This window comes from Coloeus monedula (genome assembly GCF_965178545.1).
Source record: "Coloeus monedula genome assembly, chromosome: 3".
NCBI classification, from domain to species: domain Eukaryota; kingdom Metazoa; phylum Chordata; class Aves; order Passeriformes; family Corvidae; genus Coloeus; species Coloeus monedula.
In genome coordinates this window covers 93640556-93660965 of record NC_138783.1, presented here as the reverse complement: position 1 = coordinate 93660965, position 20410 = coordinate 93640556, and the positions used below count along the sequence as shown (strand labels likewise).

Sequence of the window (20410 nt, the reverse complement as noted above, 5' to 3'; positions counted from 1 at the left end):
TTTTTGGGTTTTTTGTCCTAACAAGCCCAGCCCCATCAGCCTCTATCCATTGTGTGCTCTCCCCATAACAAACCATCCTGGTGGGTTTTCCAAGGCTCCTGCAATCTCTAATGCTCCCCTCTTCTCTGAGGAACTTCATTAGATACCTGCTACTTCTTTCTCAGGGTTTGAGCTGGTGCTGGTTCATTTCATGTAGCAGGTGCTGTGAGCAAAGCAGGCTGACAAACTCAAAATACAACTCTGCAAACAGCAAGTATTGCTGCAGTCAGCACTAACTGTGGGCAGGAAGGTGAGTGGGCAGGTCAGTTACCCCAGCGTGATGGTCTTGACCTCTATAACTCCTCAGTGGGCTTGCTTCAGTGTTTATTCAGCAGTGTTTGTTCCCTGAGTTCTTCTGTGCCCTGGATTCCTGTTCAAATCCTTTGTCCCTCTCGTATTCTGCCTTGTGCTCAATCAGGGTGAAAGATCCCTCTTCAAGGGAAAACCTGAGGTCTGGGTCCTACCCAAATCCTGTTTACATACTCTTGCTGAGGGCTTTCTTCTACTTCAGTGGAGCTTAAGGACTGAAGCACAGCACAGACTGGGCTGCAGTGGTGCTGAGGCAGCCAAAGGCATCACTTGATGGCCATAGCTCTTTGTGTGCCAGCATCTCTGCCATGCTGAGAGGACATGAGTGAAACCTCTGCTTGCCTCTGGGCCTCCTGTCAAAGGTCATAACCAACCCTAGGGCCTGCAAGAAAAGGTGGAATTCAAGCACACTTTTTTTTAATGTAGACAAATGCTTTGGGAGTAATTTCACATAGCAAAATTTGAACAGATTGCAAAATCCAGGAAAGGGGTACAGCACACAGCCACTGAGTACACTGGTGGATTTTAAGATACCAGAATTCTTCCTGACGAGCAGCCACAGCTGCCTTAGGCAAAAGCTGACATGTGCTCCATGCCTGTACCAAGGACAGCAGGCAGAGAGGTTCTAAGCTACCCTCTAGTGCTCATGCTTCTTCTGCCTTCCAGGAAAAGCCAGTTCTGAGACTTCAGGGAAGAAAAGAAGGATGGTAAGTAAGCCCTGTGACTAGAGAAGCCCTGCAGTAGATTTTCCCAGGAGGGCAGTGAAGTCGCTGATGCCAGTTGTCTTCCAGAGGGGGAGATGTAAGTAGCTGTCAGGTGTGCAGCACGATGGGGGCTGCCCTAAGGAACAAATGTGGGCAAGCTGCCCTTTGTTGGGGTATCCTACAGTATGGGAGAAAAAAACACACTGCAGCAGGCTCAGTGTCCAACGGGAAGCAGCTTCCCAGATAGCTCCTTCCCTGGAGCCTTGGCAAACATGCCAAACTATAATAGAGGTCAACTTGACCCCCTGTTGTCTCAGTAGGCTGGACTGGGTGACCCTGGAGGTCTCTGCAGCCCCTGTTTTCTGTGTTTCCAGGTGAGCAAGGCAAGCAAAGTGTCACTGTTAGGATCATGCCTTTGTGACCTGCACTAGCATGGTAAGAACAAGCTTCCTGTGTACTGCTCCCTGGCACAGGTGACTCACCCTGCAGGATTGTCTTCCATAGGCTGATTCCCAGAGAGCACAGTGCCCTGTCAAGAGCTGTCGCCTTGGAGTGGTTTGACCAAGAGAAAACAGCACATAAAACCCACCACCCCCCAACTTGCACAGTAAGATGGAAATTGATGAATCTGGGGAAGTGTGCTCTGTCCGGGTGCTTGTGATGGAGCTGGTGGGTAACATCTGTGCAATGTGCTTGCCAAGGCCTGCAAACTTTGTGCCCTGATCTGCTCCTCTCTTCTTGGGTGCCTTCCTGCTTTAGCCCAGCTTGCAGGAGGCACAAAGCTCTGTTTCTGGTTGTTCTGCCTTCCCTGGGACAAGGGCAAGAGCCACATCACTTACTCTAGCTCCTCGCTGCCCAAATAGTCCAGCTGCCTCAGGGATGCTTTGTCAAAATTTCCAGAGGAAAGCCTCCTAGAGGTGCTCTGCCAGCACAAAGCTATCAGGGTGGCACTGCTGCAGCACACTCCCTTTTTTTTGTGTCTTAACACTGTGCCATGGTGACGTTGAGCACAGACTTTGCTCCTAGAGGTTTTGTTTTCTCATGAGTGAATGACCTTTGCACCGTGGTGTTTCTCATTTAGCAGCTGCCCCAGAGCCCTGCCGAGAAAGCGGTGGGTGATGCGCAGAGAGCTCGGAGGATGGGCATGGCAGGTCATCGCGGGACAATGTGGCTTCTTCCCATTGTCCTCCTTTTCCTTCAGATGATGCAGACAGGTAGAGACGTTTGCTTTAACTTGGCTTTGTGCTGCTTTGCCTAAACCACACAGGTAGTTGTCAATATTTTTGCTTTGCAAGGCAGGGGGCATGAGTGAACAGCCAGTAGCTTTGCTGTCTCACCCACCTTGGTTCTTTTTGCCAGCTGCAGTGTAATGAGATCCAGGGCTCAGGCACATGGGGAATACCATTTTGGACTGACAATTGTGTCAGTGTAAATTATGGGGTCAGTATGTCAACATGTAGTGTTCTCAAAAGCACAGCACAAGTAATGGGCTATTTTTCATATTCTCAAGAAATGTGATAATTAAATAATCCTTACTTTCCATTTGTAAGCTGCTGAGGGACAAAATGATACCCACCATATTTAACTGTGCAGAGGGGAACAAGAACCCTACCCCATTATTCGCTCTGATATTCTTAATTGCCACACAAACATCACAGCTGTACTTGATAAAATAATTTGTCCCAGCTATTCTGACCCTGCTCCAAACAGAGGTAGAACAGGTGGTAAAATACAGAAATTTAAAATATGTCTTCTCTATAGCAATGAATTATTAAGCAAGGGTCACTTTGCTGGATATCCTACTTTTTATGAAACAGTGCATCCCAGAGAACACGTGTGAGGGGGGAACACCTTTTTTGCAGCAGAGCACGAAATGGGAAAGACCATGTCAATCAGTGAGCATCAGAAAAGGAATGAGATGGGGTGGGAGAAAGGCTGCTGCATGAAATGTGTCTCCAAATGCAGAGTTACCTCCCTGTTCTCCATGTAACTGAGTTTATGAGATATATGTGGCTGGGGTCCTGGAGTCAGGTCAACCAGTTGTGGCCGGGAAAGGAAGAAAGGCTGCAGAACTTGAGACGCCAGCACAGATGTGGGCAGTGTGAGGTGAGAGGTAATAACTTGAAGCTCAAGCTCCTACCTCAGTGGATACAGTGGGGAAATTGTGGTGCTCTAAGCAGTCCAAAACAGAAATTTTGCCCCCTTGTGTGAATTTAGCAGGGTTTTGTAAAGTTTGGGGGCTTTACTATCTTCTGTTTAATATAATGTGTGTCATTAAATGAACAGCTCTGCAGACAAAAGACATGCACAAGGTCTGAGATGACCTTTAATGAAACAGAAGTTGATGGTTTTTAGCCAGTAGTTGCAATGTAGAAATGTCCTGTCTGGTTTTACAGAATTCACTGTAAATTATGTAGACTCTGACCACTATGTATAACTTTACCTTCCCACAATTACAGTATCACAGAATATTCTGATTTGGAGGGACCCACTATGTATAACTTTACCTTCCCACAATTACACTATCACAGAATATTCTGATTTGGAGGGACCCACAAGGTCATTGAGTCCAACCCTTAAATGAATGGCCCATACAGGGATCAAATCCACAACCCTGTCCATATTAGCACCATGCTCTAACCAACTAAGCTAATCTCTTTACCTTCCCACAAAAAAAGGCTTGTGTACACACCGTCATAGAGTGGCCACTAAAAAGAGATTGCAAAACTGAGGATATGTAGATGAATCTTTGCAGGTTAGGAATGATTGCATTTATACTGTTTGTTCCATCTGGAATGTGGCAGCTCACAGGACCTATCTTTTAAAAGGAAGGATGAAAGATGGCTTAAGAAAACTAACAGCCCTTCCGTGTTCACTGAAAATGCTTGCACACTTACAACAATTTGGGTTTTGGTTTGTTTCTGTAGATGGGAACCAGTGCAGCTCAAATCCTTGTCACTATGGTGGCCACTGTAAAGATGGAATTGGTTCCTACACCTGCTCGTGCTTGGATGGTTATCAAGGCAAGAATTGTGAATTTGGTAAGTTTCTGCTTTAGAGAACTGTGGCAGTGAACTTCCCAGGGAGCTTTACAAGGAAGCATGTTTTGCATGGAGATCCTTCCTGAGTCTCGCTTGTGTGGCATAGAGCTGCCACCATGACATTGCCACTGGAGGGGGTATCATTAGCCCAGAAGTAAGAGTGGGAGTGTGGAACTGAAGTTCAGTCCCAGGACCAAGGTGGGTGATGAGGAGTTGAGTTTTTTAGGGCAGGAGGGAGGAATCGTGTGAGGATTTACACGATTGTGTTCTCTGTTAGTGGTTTGTTCCTTCTTCCCCTGACAATTTGTCTCTGCTTTTCTAAGCTCACCATGCCATGGCCACGGAGCCCACTTGGACTTGGCAAGTACTTTTTGTGTGCTGGAGGTGGCTGCTTTGTAAGGCACAAGCTGATGTTCAGCGCTCACATTATTCCTGAAAGGTGCTTCAGGTGCTTGGCAGATGGAGATAAAGATCCCTTTTAAAGAGTGTGTTTTGTTTTGGAGAACTCCCAGACCTTCTGTGAAGTCAGTGTTCATGTACACCTTTTCTCCCACCATCTCTTTTATAGTCATACCAAAGTTCTGCAGAATAAACAACGGAGACTGTGAGCAGTTCTGCACTGTCAAAAGAGATGGGCCAAAGGATGTATTGTGTTCCTGTGCAGATGGGTATGTTCTAGCAGAGGATGGCAAACACTGTGTCTCAAAAGGTAAGAAGCCACGAGATAAACCAACAGCAATGGTGGTGAGGCTTCTTTCAGTGTTGAGGGATGTCTTGGTTCACAGCTGAAGATTGTCTTTTGAACCACCAGTATCCTACATGACACAGACTCAGCAGTGAGGCCAAGTGATTTGTATTTCCAAAGCCTTCCATTTGTGAGGTGCTGTGCTGGATTGGATCAAAATCTAGGTGATTTGGACCCTTTGCAAGGTGCCTCTCAGTGAGGCCTCTCAGAGTAAATTACGCTGTTAACAAGAGAATCAAAAATTCTTAGACTCACAAAATATCCTGCTTTGAAAAGGATCCTCAATGATCATCAAAGTCCAGCTCCTGGTCTTTTACTAGACTGCCCCAAGAATAGCTCCATGTGCTTGAAAGTGTTATCCAAACACTTCTTGAAGTCTGTCAGGTTTGGGGCCTTGACCATTTCCATGAGGAACCTGTTCAACTGCACAACCACCCTCTGGGTGAAGAACCTTTTTCTAATATCCAACCTAAACCTGTCCTGACACAACTTCCTGCCATTTTCTCAGGTTTCTTCATGGAAAGGGCTGTCCAGAAGTGGAATGGACTGCCCAGGGAAGTGGTGGGGTCACCATCCCTGGAGATTTTCAAGAAACAACTGGATATGGCACTTGGAGCTATAGTCTGAGCAACAAGGTAATGATCTGTCAAATGCTGGACTCAATGATCTTGGAGATCTTTTTCAGCCAAAAGGATTCTGTGATTCTGTGTCCTTTCCCTGGTCACCACAGAGAAGAGATCAGTGCCTGCCCCTCCTCTTCCCCTCAGGAGGAAGTTGTAACTGCAATGGGGTCTCCTCCTCTCAGTCTCCTCTTCTCCAGGCTGAACAGACCAAGTGACCTCAGCCACTCCTCACACAGCTTCCCCTCAAGGCCCTTCACCATCTTTGTTGCCCTCCTTTGGACGCTCTCTAAGAGCTTTATATCTTTCATATATTTAAACACCAAAACCTGTACATGGCACTCAAGGTGAAGACACACTGAGAAAAGTGATCACAGTACGATCTCCTTTACATAAACACTTACAGGCCATACGAAAGAGCAGCTCGCAAAAAAATTCATACTTTAGATTGCAGTTAAGCTTATCAACTAGTAACTGAAGAGATTGGGTAATTATGATTAGCACTATGTACATATGGACAATTTTGTTTTATTTCAAAATACCACAGGGGAGGGGTAAGTCAACCATTTAGACATCATGTCAGGTTTTATATCCTTTATAGCTAATAGTAAATTGCTGTCATTAGCCATATTATTCCTAAAATAAAGCACTTCACTCAGTTCCCAAATTAAGAACACTGTATTGAGAGGAACTACATGAATATATCAACGTAAATAATTGACATATTAAGTACTTTCATAACATTGTCATGAGATGGAAGGTGAAGGAGAAGTTTCATGATGAGAAAATAGCATTCATTTTTCAAACCATATAGTCTTTTTCCTTTGTTGCAAGTGCCAAGACTTTGCTATTGTTTGGAAAACAAGGAAGCTGCAGTATATGTTGTGAGATGGTATTTCCAAGAAGTTTCTTCTTGTGCTGGTGTTCCCTCCATCTCCAATTTTAATGTTCTTCTCTTTACAGTAAAATACCCTTGTGGAAAAGTTTTTGTGACAAGGACAAAAAGGTCTGTTCTTTTACCCGCTGACTATAGCAATGGAATGAGTGATCAAGAAGGCCTCCCCACAAATGAAACAAGCACAGAGGAGGACTTTGTAATTACCACAGAAAGCCCAACCCCTCAGCCTGACAACAGAACAAACAGCAGGAAACCAAATGTCGATACCAGGATAGTAGGTGGGGATGAGTGTCTTCCCGGCCAATGCCCGTGGCAGGTAAATGGTGGGGGTTTTGCCCTGCATGTGGTCAGAGCATGTCTCTGAGGGAAGGGGAGCAGTGGCTCCTTCCAGCTGGTTGGCCATGTCACGTGCCAGTGGCAGCGAGGCGTAGCTGAACTGTGTGACCTTGGGCAATTGGATGTGCTGTTCTGCAAACTGCAGCCTCGCAGTGTCAAAACAAAAGACTTTGTGCCATTTTAGACCAGAGAGGATTTTGGGGTCATGCTGGCCTCCCAGGCCATTTTTGCAGGCTACATTTTGGTTCTGCCTGAGACCATCCACTCAGGCAGCACCCCCAAGAGCGGGATGATAAAGCAGATAAAGCAGGCGTTTTGCTTGACAAATACACCCTCAGCCTCAGTTTTACTCTTGAGTTTGGACCAGCCAAAATGAATTCCTGTATTTGGGACATTCTTTGGGGAGGTAAGTCCAAGGGGTGAGGTGATCCAGAGTCTGCACTCCGCCTGCTCAGTCAGTCAGGGCCCTAAGGGACATTACTCAGCATTGGAAGTGAGGTAACATGGAAGCCAAATGTTAACTTCACAAGAAGACAGTTGAGACTCTGTAGCAGTAGGCGTCAATCTGTGGCCCCTGCACCTGTGAATGCAATATTAGGGGAGACCTGGAGGGCCACGTACATGTTGCAGTAAGAAGCATCTCTGTGGTGCACAGAGAAATCAGTTACCTTTGTATAGCTGATTGCCATTCAACTGCACTTCTTCCTTCTGCCCTTACCCTTTTTGCTTCACAGGCCGTTCTGTTAAACGAGGAAGGAGAAGAGTTTTGTGGTGGAACTATTCTGAATGAAAATTTTATACTTACTGCAGCTCATTGCATAAACCAATCCAAAGAAATCAAAGTTGTTGTTGGTAAGCGATTATTTAATTTACTCCTGTGAGGTGGGAGTATCTGTTGTGCCTAACCTTCTGTGCTCTAAACCTCCCATGAGATGCACTCGTGATTCATTAAGGTTTGTTACCTTTTTGCTGCTTTTTAGATTGTCTTGTTATTGTGAGCATCCTGCTTTGTAAGAACAGGGGCAGCTGATGTGGAAGGTGATAGTGGTGCCTGTTGTTCTTCTCTGCCAGCTAGGTGGAAGTGATTAAGGTCAAATGTTCTAGAAATGTTGGCTATCAATGTGTTCAGCGGAGCAGTGCTTCTGCAGGAAGCTTATCATTCCTGGTGCTTCTGAAGCATCCACGTTTGTTCCTGCAGGACCACTCAGGAAAGCTATGACCCATTGAATAGAGCACAAAAGAACAAACTCAGATTTATCATTGCTTCACTTTTGAGCCAGGACACAGGATCAACCCAGCCTTATCTTGTCACTGTTGTAGTCTTGACCCAGACCACGTGCTCTTCTCTAAGCCAGGCTCAAGCTCCTGTAAGTGCTTCCACACAAAGTTGCATTAGTCTAGCTGAATCAGCTTGTGCTTTTATGTGAACTGGTACAAAAATCTCCATAGACCAAATCTCAGGACCAAAGCCAATCCAGTTGCCGCTAAGAAATATTGCCATACCTGTTTATAGTTTCTTTGTGTGGTCTAAGGCCTTGGGCCAAGTGCTCAGAATGAATATGCTACTCTCTTCCTCTGTCAAGGTTGTTCTTAAATTCTTATACTTTCTGCACATTATTGACCCTTTTAATACTCTTTTACAGGTGAAGTGGACAGAGAGAAGAAAGAACAGTCTGAAACAATGCATACTGTGGACAAAATATTTGTTCACTCTAAATTTGTTGCTCAGACTTACGATAATGACATCGCCTTATTAAAGCTGAAGGAGCCTGTCACGTTTTCGGAGTACGTTGTGGCAGCGTGTCTCCCCAAAGCAGACTTTGCTAATGAAGTTCTGATGACCCAAAAATCTGGGAGAGTTAGCGGCTTTGGGCGTGAATTTGATGGTGGACAACTCCCAAAGAAACTGAAGGTGCTTGAAGTCCCCTATGTTAATAGGAGCACTTGCAAGCAATCCACTAACTTTGTGATAACTGAGAACATGTTCTGTGCTGGTTATGACACAGAGCAAAAAGATGCTTGCCAAGGAGACAGTGGTGGCCCCCATGTGACCAGATATAAGGATACTTATTTTGTTACTGGGATTGTTAGCTGGGGCGAAGGATGTGCAAGGAAAGGCAAATATGGTGTCTATACCAAGCTGTCCCGGTTCTTGCGTTGGGTAAAAACGGTCATGAACATGTAGAGGTGGTGTGTCCCTTGATCCTTGTGTTAGCTGCCAAGGTGCAGGATGGGAAATGGAAACTTTTTTTGTCCCGCATCTGCTAAGCCCATTTTGGGTTCCGATTCCGTAAAGTTATGGTGCTGCTTCCATTTGTATTATTGCTGGCTTTAAAGCACATCTCTGTGGACTGTGGTGGCGTTTGGAGCTGGTTGAATGAGGGAATTCCTCCAAACCAAATGGCTGCTCAGCGGGGTCTTTGGCTTCTTTTAATTATTGTTCAATGGCCGTTTTGGGGCCTGTCTGTTGACACGAGTGCTCCTACTAGAGGCTCCTAAACATGTTATGACCATTCACTAGTCGTGATGAAAGCAGGAAGGACAGGACTCAGTTAATCCTCATACTGCAGCCACCTGGCTCAGCAGGGAGTTCGTCCTTGCTGGAGTTGTTTAGCATCTACCTTCAGATGTGTTCAGAAGATTAAGGGAGCGGGGGATCTTGCGTGGCAAAAGCTGAGACACAACTAATTTTTCAAAGTGTGATGCTAAATAACCACATGTGCCACAAAATGGCCTGCTCAGATCACAACCAGCTCATTATAAAGGGGTTTTGCTTTATAAGGATTATGCTTCACTTCAGTTTAATTTGAACACTCTGCTCATCAGAAAAAATATATGTGCATGGTCGCCGTTTTCTGTATCTTGTTCTGGATTTTGTATGGCTGACATTTGGAAAGCTCCTTGCACAGGTATTGTTCTAGGTGTTTCTGTTAGGTGTGATACTGATGTATACCAGCATTTGAAATAAAACATTCTTCCTTTTTTGTTCTTGTTTTTTGGGTTTTTTGTCCTAACAAGCCCAGCCCCATCAGCCTCTATCCATTGTGTGCTCTCCCCATAACAAACCATCCTGGTGGGTTTTCCAAGGCTCCTGCAATCTCTAATGCTCCCCTCTTCTCTGAGGAACTTCATTAGATACCTGCTACTTCTTTCTCAGGGTTTGAGCTGGTGCTGGTTCATTTCATGTAGCAGGTGCTGTGAGCAAAGCAGGCTGACAAACTCAAAATACAACTCTGCAAACAGCAAGTATTGCTGCAGTCAGCACTAACTGTGGGCAGGAAGGTGAGTGGGCAGGTCAGTTACCCCAGCGTGATGGTCTTGACCTCTATAATTCCTCAGTGGGCTTGCTTCAGTGTTTATTCAGCAATGTTTGTTCCCTGAGTTCTTCTGTGCCCTGGATTCCTGTTCAAATCCTTTGTCCCTCTCGTATTCTGCCTTGTGCTCAATCAGGGTGAAAGATCCCTCTTCAAGGGAAAACCTGAGGTCTGGGTCCTACCCAAATCCTGTTTACATACTCTTGCTGAGGGCTTTCTTCTACTTCAGTGGAGCTTAAGGACTGAAGCACAGCACAGACTGGGCTGCAGTGGTGATGAGGCAGCCAAAGGCATCACTTGATGGCCATAGCTCTTTGTGTGCCAGCATCTCTGCCATGCTGAGAGGACATGAGTGAAACCTCTGCTTGCCTCTGGGCCTCCTGTTAAAGGTCATAACCAACCCTAGGGCCTGCAAGAAAAGGTGGAATTCAAGCACACTTTTTTTTAATGTAGACAAATGATTTGGGAGTAATTTCACATAGCAAAATTTGAACAGATTGCAAAATCCAGGAAAGGGGTACAGCACACAGCCACTGAGTACACTGGTGGATTTTAAGATACCAGAATTCTTCCTGACGAGCAGCCACAGCTGCCTTAGGCAAAAGCTGACATGTGCTCCATGCCTGTACCAAGGACAGCAGGCAGAGAGGTTCTAAGCTACCCTCTAGTGCTCATGCTTCTTCTGCCTTCCAGGAAAAGCCAGTTCTGAGACTTCAGGGAAGAAAAGAAGGATGGTAAGTAAGCCCTGTGACTAGAGAAGCCCTGCAGTAGATTTTCCCAGGAGGGCAGTGAAGTCGCTGATGCCAGTTGTCTTCCAGAGTGGGAGATGTAAGTAGCTGTCAGGTGTGCAGCACGATGGGGGCTGCCCTAAGGAACAAATGTGGGCAAGCTGCCCTTTGTTGGGGTATCCTACAGTATGGGAGAAAAAACACACTGCAGCAGGCTCAGTGTCCAACGGGAAGCAGCTTCCCAGATAGCTCCTTCCCTGGAGCCTTGGCAAACATGCCAAACTATAATAGAGGTCAACTTGACCCCCTGTTGTCTCAGTAGGCTGGACTGGGTGACGCTGGAGGTCTCTGCAGCCCCTGTTTTCTGTGTTTCCAGGTGAGCAAGGCAAGCAAAGTGTCACTGTTAGGATCATGCCTTTGTGACCTGCACTAGCATGGTAAGAACAAGCTTCCTGTGTACTGCTCCCTGGCACAGGTGACTCACCCTGCAGGATTGTCTTCCATAGGCTGATTCCCAGAGAGCACAGTGCCCTGTCAAGAGCTGTCGCCTTGGAGTGGTTTGACCAAGAGAAAACAGCACATAAAACCCACCACCCCCCAACTTGCACAGTAAGATGGAAATTGATGAATCTGGGGAAGTGTGCTCTGTCCGGGTGCTTGTGATGGAGCTGGTGGGTAACATCTGTGCAATGTGCTTGCCAAGGCCTGCAAACTTTGTGCCCTGATCTGCTCCTCTCTTCTTGGGTGCCTTCCTGCTTTAGCCCAGCTTGCAGGAGGCACAAAGCTCTGTTTCTGGTTGTTCTGCCTTCCCTGGGACAAGGGCAAGAGCCACATCACTTACTCTAGCTCCTCGCTGCCCAAATAGTCCAGCTGCCTTAGGGATGCTTTGTCAAAATTTCCAGAGGAAAGCCTCCTAGAGGTGCTCTGCCAGCACAAAGCTATCAGGGTGGCACTGCTGCAGCACACTCACTTTTTTTTTTGTGTCTTAACACTGTGCCATGGTGACGTTGAGCACAGACTTTGCTCCTAGAGGTTTTGTTTTCTCATGAGTGAATGACCTTTGCACCGTGGTGTTTCTCATTTAGCAGCTGCCCCAGAGCCCTGCCGAGAAAGCGGTGGGTGATGCGCAGAGAGCTCGGAGGATGGGCATGGCAGGTCATCGCGGGACAATGTGGCTTCTTCCCATTGTCCTCCTTTTCCTTCAGATGATGCAGACAGGTAGAGACGTTTGCTTTAACTTGGCTTTGTGCTGCTTTGCCTAAACCACACAGGTAGTTGTCAATATTTTTGCTTTGCAAGGCAGGGGGCATGAGTGAACAGCCAGTAGCTTTGCTGTCTCACCCACCTTGGTTCTTTTTGCCAGCTGCAGTGTAATGAGATCCAGGGCTCAGGCACATGGGGAATACCATTTTGGACTGACAATTGTGTCAGTGTAAATTATGGGGTCAGTATGTCAACATGTAGTGTTCTCAAAAGCACAGCACAAGTAATGGGCTATTTTTCATATTCTCAAGAAATGTGATAATTAAATAATCCTTACTTTCCATTTGTAAGCTGCTGAGGGACAAAATGATACCCACCATATTTAACTGTGCAGAGGGGAACAAGAACCCTACCCCATTACCCGCTGTATTTTTGTAAATCTCCACAAAATTTTCACATCTCCACTTGATAAATCATCCCACCTCTCTTTCAGGTTGAACCCTGAGATCTTCTCTACAGACCAAGTTTATCAATCATATTGCAGATATGTTGCATGCCTTATGTTTTAATTTTGCTGTTGTCTCTGGTTGGAGACAACTGAACAAACACCTGAGTCATCTCCATTATAAGAGCTATGAGTTAGAGGTAGATTTTGACATCCCAAAGATGAGATGGGAGAGGTACTTAGTGGGATACAGGGTGCCCTGACAGTCTTCAGAATGTTTCAGGGAAAATCTTCTCATATAAACATGTAGAAAGCAATTTTGAGTGCACTCATGTGCATTTACTGTTAATATATATAGACTAGAAGTTGCTGACAAAACAAAGATGGAAGGTGACTTCCATAAAGGTAACTGTTAAAATGACAGAGCTCACTAATGAAGTAAAGAAAAAGAACAAGAGAATATAATTAATATATTTTTAAAAGAGAGTCTCTTTTTAAATCCCCACAAAACCCCAAAGTGTTTAAGGCATACATCAAAACTGTCCCAAGGTCAGGAAAGGACAGGACAATTGATTAAAACTCTGAGATCTTTAGTGACCTGACCTCCAAAAGGAAGTATAAAAGTGCCTAGCTTTGTATAAAAGAATTGTAAACATCCTGACATAAAACCAGAAAAGCTGAGGAGTAAATATAATAAGATAAACATGATGTGAAAATCAAGAGCTGATCTAAGTATATGAATAAAGGAAGAAAGACTAAGAATGTTAGTCTGTGCCCAATGGAGAAGGAAGTCTTTCTTCCTTAAGGTACCAAATAACTTGCACTCAAGACGGAAGAAAGAAACTGCCAAATTCCACTAGTCAGGAAAAAATCACATCAAATTTCTCCAAGAGAAAAATCACATCAATTTTCTCCAAAGACAGGATAACAGGCTGGGTGGCTGCAAAAGATGGAGTAAACCTCAGGTCTCTCCTTTAAGGGAGGCTTCTAACATCATTTTATCTGACATCGCAACAGAAAGAGAAACATTTGTAAGTTTGGTGCAAATCTGGTCAAGAAAGGGTGCCACTTGGTTGAAAGATCATATGGAGTGCAAAGCTCCACACAGGCAAGCCTGAAGGCCTCTGACACTGGTGTTTTCCACAGTAACATGCAAGACAGAAGAGAGTGTTTACTCACTGCTTCTTTCCCTCGTTTCGGACTGGAAGGACTACCATAAGTGGAGATGAGCATTGAGGCAGTCTTGGGAAACAGAAACAGTGGTCCAGCATAGATAGAAGGCAATTATGTAAACACAGAACCAAAATTTCACCTTTGGTCCCACAACACACAACCACAGAAATTTGTAAAATATATAATAAAAGTCAGACTTCTTCATTTTCATGAGGATGAACAGCTAGGGCAAAAAGTAATGGGATCCCAACCCTATAAGGACAACTGAGATTAGATGTTAGGAAACACTTTTTAGACATTGTAAGGCTAATTAAGGAGTGCGTTAAGCTGTGTGGGTGAGCAGTGGAATCTCATTATGAATCTGTAGGAACAGGTTAGACAACATCTGTTAGGACCAGTTTACTTGCTCTTGCACTGTTGGAGCCAGGAAGTGCACTCTCACTCTGTGATCTTGAAATACCAGGACTGAGCTGAGGTAGCATGAGCCATATACAGATGACAAAGGAATATTGCAAGGATCTACTAAGACTCCAATACCTCATTTATTATTGATGCTTTAGTTGTTGCTAATATTTGCCTCTTACCCACACCCACATTCATCTTTGCCTTAGTACGATGGCTGCTGTGGCAAGTACAGATTGCTGCTTGAACTGTCCTCTAAGGACTGTTAGTTACAGCTGGGAAACACAGCATTAGATGTAGAATAATAGTGGTCTACCTAATGTTGACACCTTACCATTTTTAAAATAATAATACATCTGTTGTTATTATTAAGGCCTCTTGCAGGAATTGTACTGTATTTCCTGAAGTGGTGGGGTGTTTGATTGATGTTTGTGAGCCAGCTTTTACAAGCTGCTTATCCTTTTATGAAGTCACCATGGATCTGTAACCTGCCTTTGTCTCCTTTGTAGTCATACCAGGTGATGAAAGGTCAACTTGGGAACTCTGAGCACATCTGCAAAACTGAAGATGGAGTCTTATATTCTTGTGCTGCTGGCTATACCCTGGGCAATGACAAAACCTGTGTTTCTGCAGGTACAAAGCCACATTTATAGCTCATTCTATGGGACACATCACATCTGTACCACGTTTGGGAAGTGCTGATGTGTTGCAGTGCCACTGTAGCATAAAGAATAATGTTAATTGTGCAGGCCTCTCACATGGCTTACTTAAGCTGTTGATAATAAATTTAGTAAGACCTTAGCTAAAGGACATAACTCTAAGTAACATCAAATTATGCAGCCGTGAGGGATGTGTGGCAGCAAAAATAGCTCAAGAAAGTATTCTGTGCAATTGAGTGTGTTCTCTCAGGGGACTGCAAAACCCATGTCCCAGCAGGGGTAAAGCCATATCAGAAACTAGTGATTACAACAGGGCTCAGGTTCCTCTTCTCCCAAAGACTGAAACAGGCCTTTCATGCTATGGAGGATTTTATTAGAAAGTAACAGGTTAGATTTTTGATTGATAAAAGTTGGTGTCTATTTTCAAGGTCTTTGGGACATGCTGAACACCTACAGATCCAAATAAGTGGAAATCCGAGAAACTTCTCCCTTTACAGTACACAGTTCACAAGGATTCATCATCTCAGTGGTAGCAACATAATATGACTGAGTTATAACTCACTTGTTTCTCCTCAAATATCACCTGTTCAATTTGAAAGAAATACAATCTGCCTTTCTCTTTTCTTCTAACAACTGCAGGTTTTCTGCAGTTAACACGTGGCAACCTAAATACATTCATAACTAGTTACACTTTGCCTTCATTCAAATTGACCATTGCCATGAAAGTTGGAACTACTTCAGTGTTTCTGTGGCAGTACATTCTTTACAGAAACAAGCTGGACTAGAATAATATCAAAGCAAGACAGTATCAGAGTTGGACAGCACTTTAAAAGCCTCTGAAAAGGCTACCTGATTTTCTAGATCTATAAGCATGTATACAGGAAAAAACCTAGAAAATGTGAAAACCACTCATGTGCCGGCAATCTCCGGCAAACGGGACGGGGGCCCCGGACAAGTGTTCCAGGAGCTTTTATCAGTCTCACATACAGAGTTGAGACAAAGTTGGTACAGAGCTCACGCTGTCACAGAGACATCCCCTGATTTCCTGGCTGAAAAGCATTCTTAAAAGCCTTTTTGGCCAATAGTGTGCTTCTAAAAGTAACAGACATCTGTCTTAACCTATCTATAATAGCACAAGTACCTCCATTGTACACAACAGTCACTTGTTATGCCTTATATAATAACATACAACATCCCATTATTAAGCTTAAACTTACCTCTCTAACAAAATATACTTTTTGCAACCTCAGCATCCATCTAGGCCAAGCCTAAGAACTAACCATTGTCTTTTAATGTCCTTGCTGCTTATAACTGTATCTTCTTCTAATTTTGCCAGGCAAAGCTGAATTCTAAATCCCTTGCTTTATTTCCTGAGGCCTGCTTCTATTTCTCACACCTAAAATCCTTTCCACCTTTTGTGATTCCCCACAGTCATGTATCCACAAGAGTCTATTTAACTGTGCATGTCACTGAGTGAAATGAGCTGTTAGATGAAGTTCATTGAATTGGAAAGGCTTGGTTATCGTCACCAAAGTCACTGCTCTTCTGATATCTTCTTGCTTTCTTTCTGAGATACTTTCTTCACCAGTGTTATTGATAGAATGATTTTGGCTATAAAAAAGTGAATGCATTGCATACCCTAAAAATGACAATATTGTTATATGTTATTATTTATATGAAGTATTATTTAAATAATTCACAACTGAAAATATTTTAACTCTACAAGGGGAACTAATATTTCAAGACTAATAAAAGCTTAACTCTCTTACCAGCTGAACCTGACATCCTCTGCCTTATTTCAATCCAGAGAAAAAAATTACTTGTTTTGCAGCCAGTTCAGTGGTATGTAAAAATTGTGAAGCATATATTGAGATATTTGAGCCTCTACAGAAAAAGTACTCTGTCTTGTACTTCAAAAAGTGCGTCAGTACATGTTTTGGAAGACACGAAGAAGATGTTATGAATTGGATTGTGACATAAAACGTGCAATTTTTTCTCATTCCTTAGCTTCACTGTGGGGTGTACCCAGCCACTACCCTGGAGGGATGTCTGCTGAGATAAGGAGATTGAGCAATCTCCCAGCTGGACTCCCTGGAAAGGCAACTACTTGGGTCATGGCGAGGAAAGGTAGACCCACAATCCTTTGGGAGACCCTATGCAGATCATTCTGTAACCCATTGGTCTGTCCCAGACCCTCTGTAATCCATTGGTCCCCTTGCTGATCCCCTGGATCCCTATAAAAGCAAGATCAATGGGCCCCTGTGGCTCAGAGAGAGCTCGTCCCCGGCTCACCCCTTCGCCGGAGGGAACCCACAATAAAGCTCCCTTCGTGCGGAACCAGCCATACGGGCCTTCTCATCTCTCTCTCTGGTCTGGCTTGGCCTGGAGGCTGCCCTGCAGAGCTGAGCTGAAATCACGAGCTGATAATCACTAAAGAGCTGACAGCTTCTGCAAGGGCTCCTCTGCCAGCAGCTGAGAGGAAGATACCAGACTTCGGGCAGGCGATTCCTTTCGGGACCATCTCCCCGGACCGGTCACCTCTTCCTGGGTCACAGCCTTGGACCCCATCACCAGCTGTAATACTTCGCCATATCCAGTTTTCAATTGTGAAAGTCACCAGTTTGGGATGTTTTTTATAATTGAACTTGTTGATCAGTTTGAAAGGAATAGAGCAGTTAACTTTGTTCTGCGATGGTTACTGTCTGGTTTCCCTATAAAAAACTGAGAAAACCCACTCTGTCTGTCCCATTTGTATTATTTCTCTGCCATTTTCCTCTGAAACATCCTGAACTTCAGACTGCTAAATGAACTCAATTCAGGAGTGACAGTGCATTGTATGTCATGGTGTTCAAGCCATGGATAGAAGTTCATCCCCTGATGGCTGTATATATCCCTTCCTGACATCACTGTTTCAAAGGATATACCCCTGTGTGAATTCCCATAGGACCTCTGTTGAAGCCTCTAATTATAGTTCACCCCTAAACTATAGGGAGGGCAAACCTGATATATGGAGCTGTGGGCCATGCTCGGATGTGTCCCAGGGACTACAGGGAGGCCATAACACAGGACTTGCACTTGCTGACTCATTCCCTCATTGCCATCCATCTCTCCTCCCACCCAGCTCTCCATGACCGCTTGCCCCAGTTCTGCAGCACTCCCGGTTTATTCATAACCAGTTACAGAGGGCACAGACACCTCTGATGGGCTTTGATTGCTGTCTTTAGATCAACAAGCATTCAGAGGAATCAGTCATCTGAGCTTCTCCTCCTTCACCTCCTAGTTTGCATTGCCAGGCATGAAACACCATCATCAACATCCTCAGATGTTCAGTACTAGATAAGAACAAATTCTGTCTGCAGGGACACTTACCATAGCTGCTTCATTGCACAGAGAATTGCAATCCTCACTCAAAACACATACCCAGGCACATATCATCAGTGCTCTGCCCAAATGCTCTTTGGGTCTGCACAGACAGAGTTTTAAGTCATCCTGGAGGATGTACTTTGAAACTTGAATAAGCTTTTTTGCCATCCTATTTCAATATGGATGGAGTTTTTTTTCCTGTCATAAATGCAGATGTCAATCTCCAAAAGCAGTCCAGCAGTGTGACAGTTGCACAAGTCCACAGAATCCATGTCTCCCATGGCTTGGAAGTCAGGTTTATGGCAGGAGCCACTTCCACCTCCTAGTTACGTATGTCTGGACTGTGGGTGGAAGATGTCGGGTGCAGTCTTTGCACCGGTGCTTCAGGTCAGGTTAGGACTTCCTTCCTGCTGCATCTGTTGCAAAAGAAGTGACTGGTTGGTCAAAGGAACAATCTAAATCATAACATCTGGACAAAGCTGCAGGGCTGCTGCCTGCCCCATGTCCTCAGTGGAGAGAGTCAGGAGGAAAGACAAAGGAACAGGAAACTGCATTAAAAAGTCTGAATGCTGGGTAAAGTCCAAATTCTTTCTTATCTCTTCATTGTCCACTTCAGACTGTGTCAGTGTTCCAGGAGTTTGCCTGAAAAATCTACTGTTTAGGTTTCTCTGAGAGCTATCCTTAATAATTTTTATCCTGAACTCCAGGTTAAGGCAATGGGGAGATGTTACCAGTCAAAATCAGAGGGAAAAAAGTCTTTATCCAAATGGCATAGATTCTAAAGTGATTTTGATTCATTTTTCACAGGGGATGAGGCAATACTCCTCATCTCAGGGCAAAAGTAAGCACCTTACCAACCCCCCCTTATCCATCATTGGAACTGTAGCTAGGAGCTGAAGTGCTGTGGTGCTGTCTGTGCATGTGCTCTGCCATCTTCTTGTTCTTCCATAACCAGTTTTACTGGTTGGAATTTTAGTAGGGAAAATAATTTTAATATAAAAGTTGAGGGAGGGAAAAGGTAAAGAAGAATGAAGGTGGAAGAAATAATGTATTTTAATAAATGAAATATTAACAACATTTGCTATTTTTAACAATATATGCACAGAAACAGAAAATGTCAGAGCTTGCATCTGCAGAAATCATAGAATCATAGAAGGGTTTTGGTCAGAGGGGACCTTCGAAGATAACCTTGTACAACACTGCCTGCCATGGGTAGGAACACCTTCCACTAGACCAGGTTGCTGAAAGCCGCATCCAGCCTGGCCTTGAACACTTCCAGGGATGGAGCAAATGTCAGAGTAGTTCCAAGGTAGCTTTTGTTTTCACTGCATCCGGAGACTTGCACATCCTTGAGGGTAGGCTCACAGTCTTGTTGTGAGCCTGGCACCAAAAGGAGAAAATCAGAACTCCCTGGGGTTACATTCCTTCCCCTGTTCACTCCTCCAGTGTTTCCTGCAATCTGTAAACAAACCACAAAGATGGTGCTGATGCTCTTTTGAAACAGCTGCAAGTTCCTCCTGCATTTAGAAATGCTGATACACTTTGGATTTGGCAAGAAAAACTTTTTTTTTTCTGCAGGTGGTGAACAGACCTGGCTGATTGCAATCCAGGTATTTAGCTGAAATCATGACCGTTTTTAACTGCACTAAAGCAGCTCACTAGCTGAGCTATGCATTTCCAAGAAGGCATGTGATGAGTTACTCAGGACAGCTGCCCTTGGCCTATCATGCTGCAGCAGGGCTGATGGCCAGCCCATAGCATGGGATGGGTGGAATTGGTATGTCCTCATCACTGCCCCGTCACTGCCCCATCACTGTCTGGGCAGCTGGTCTGCAAACCCACTTCCCCTGGGTTGCTGCACTGGGCAGGGAACAACTTCCATGCAAACCAGTTGCTAAAGCAGGACTAACTCCCTCAGCTGCTCCGTCCTGAGGAACTGCTGACTTCATACCTGACACTGCCTGCAGGCTTCATCCTGGAATGAGTAACCCTCCAAGAGGAAGGCAATCCCTAAACAGGGCTGCAGGAAATAGGGTGCAGGACTCCATGATGAAACATGTCACCATGTGCCCACTGTGGTAATTAAAGGAATGGAAAAAGAAATCCCAGTGACTATAAAGAAACATATGAGGAAAGGACTGCCCTTTTAAACCCCTCTGTTTATGAAGTTTTTCATAGTCATATGAAAGTTAAAGTGTAAACCTGTTGCATTGATGTCAATACAGAAGAAGCAAGGTCACTGCCATATGTACTGAGTACACCGTGTCCCGTTCCTAAGGACACAGCTGCTCAGGCAGGGGATACATTTTGTAAAAAAATCCCACAGTAAGAGAAAAAAGACCATGTAAACTAAGATCTTGTGAGAATATAGCTTCTGAAGCTCTGTGTTGGTAATATTAAACCAATTCGAGTAACTTACTTACACCTACAG

General features: G+C 44.5%; 1 protein-coding gene across 1 annotated transcript; it reads left to right on the top strand.

The window, feature by feature from the left end:
• Positions 1-2190: 2190 nt before the first annotated feature.
• LOC309571469 (coagulation factor X-like) lies at positions 2191-8896 on the top strand (the record flags this gene model as incomplete). The annotated part of the gene is made up of 6 exons (XM_082279003.1): positions 2191-2266; positions 3980-4093; positions 4662-4802; positions 6422-6672; positions 7427-7544; positions 8336-8896. The coding sequence occupies 6 exons, from the start codon at positions 2191-2193 to the stop codon at positions 8875-8877; spliced, it is 1242 nt and encodes a 413-aa protein (XP_082135129.1). The 3' UTR covers positions 8878-8896.
• Between the last annotated feature and the right edge of the window lie 11514 nt (positions 8897-20410).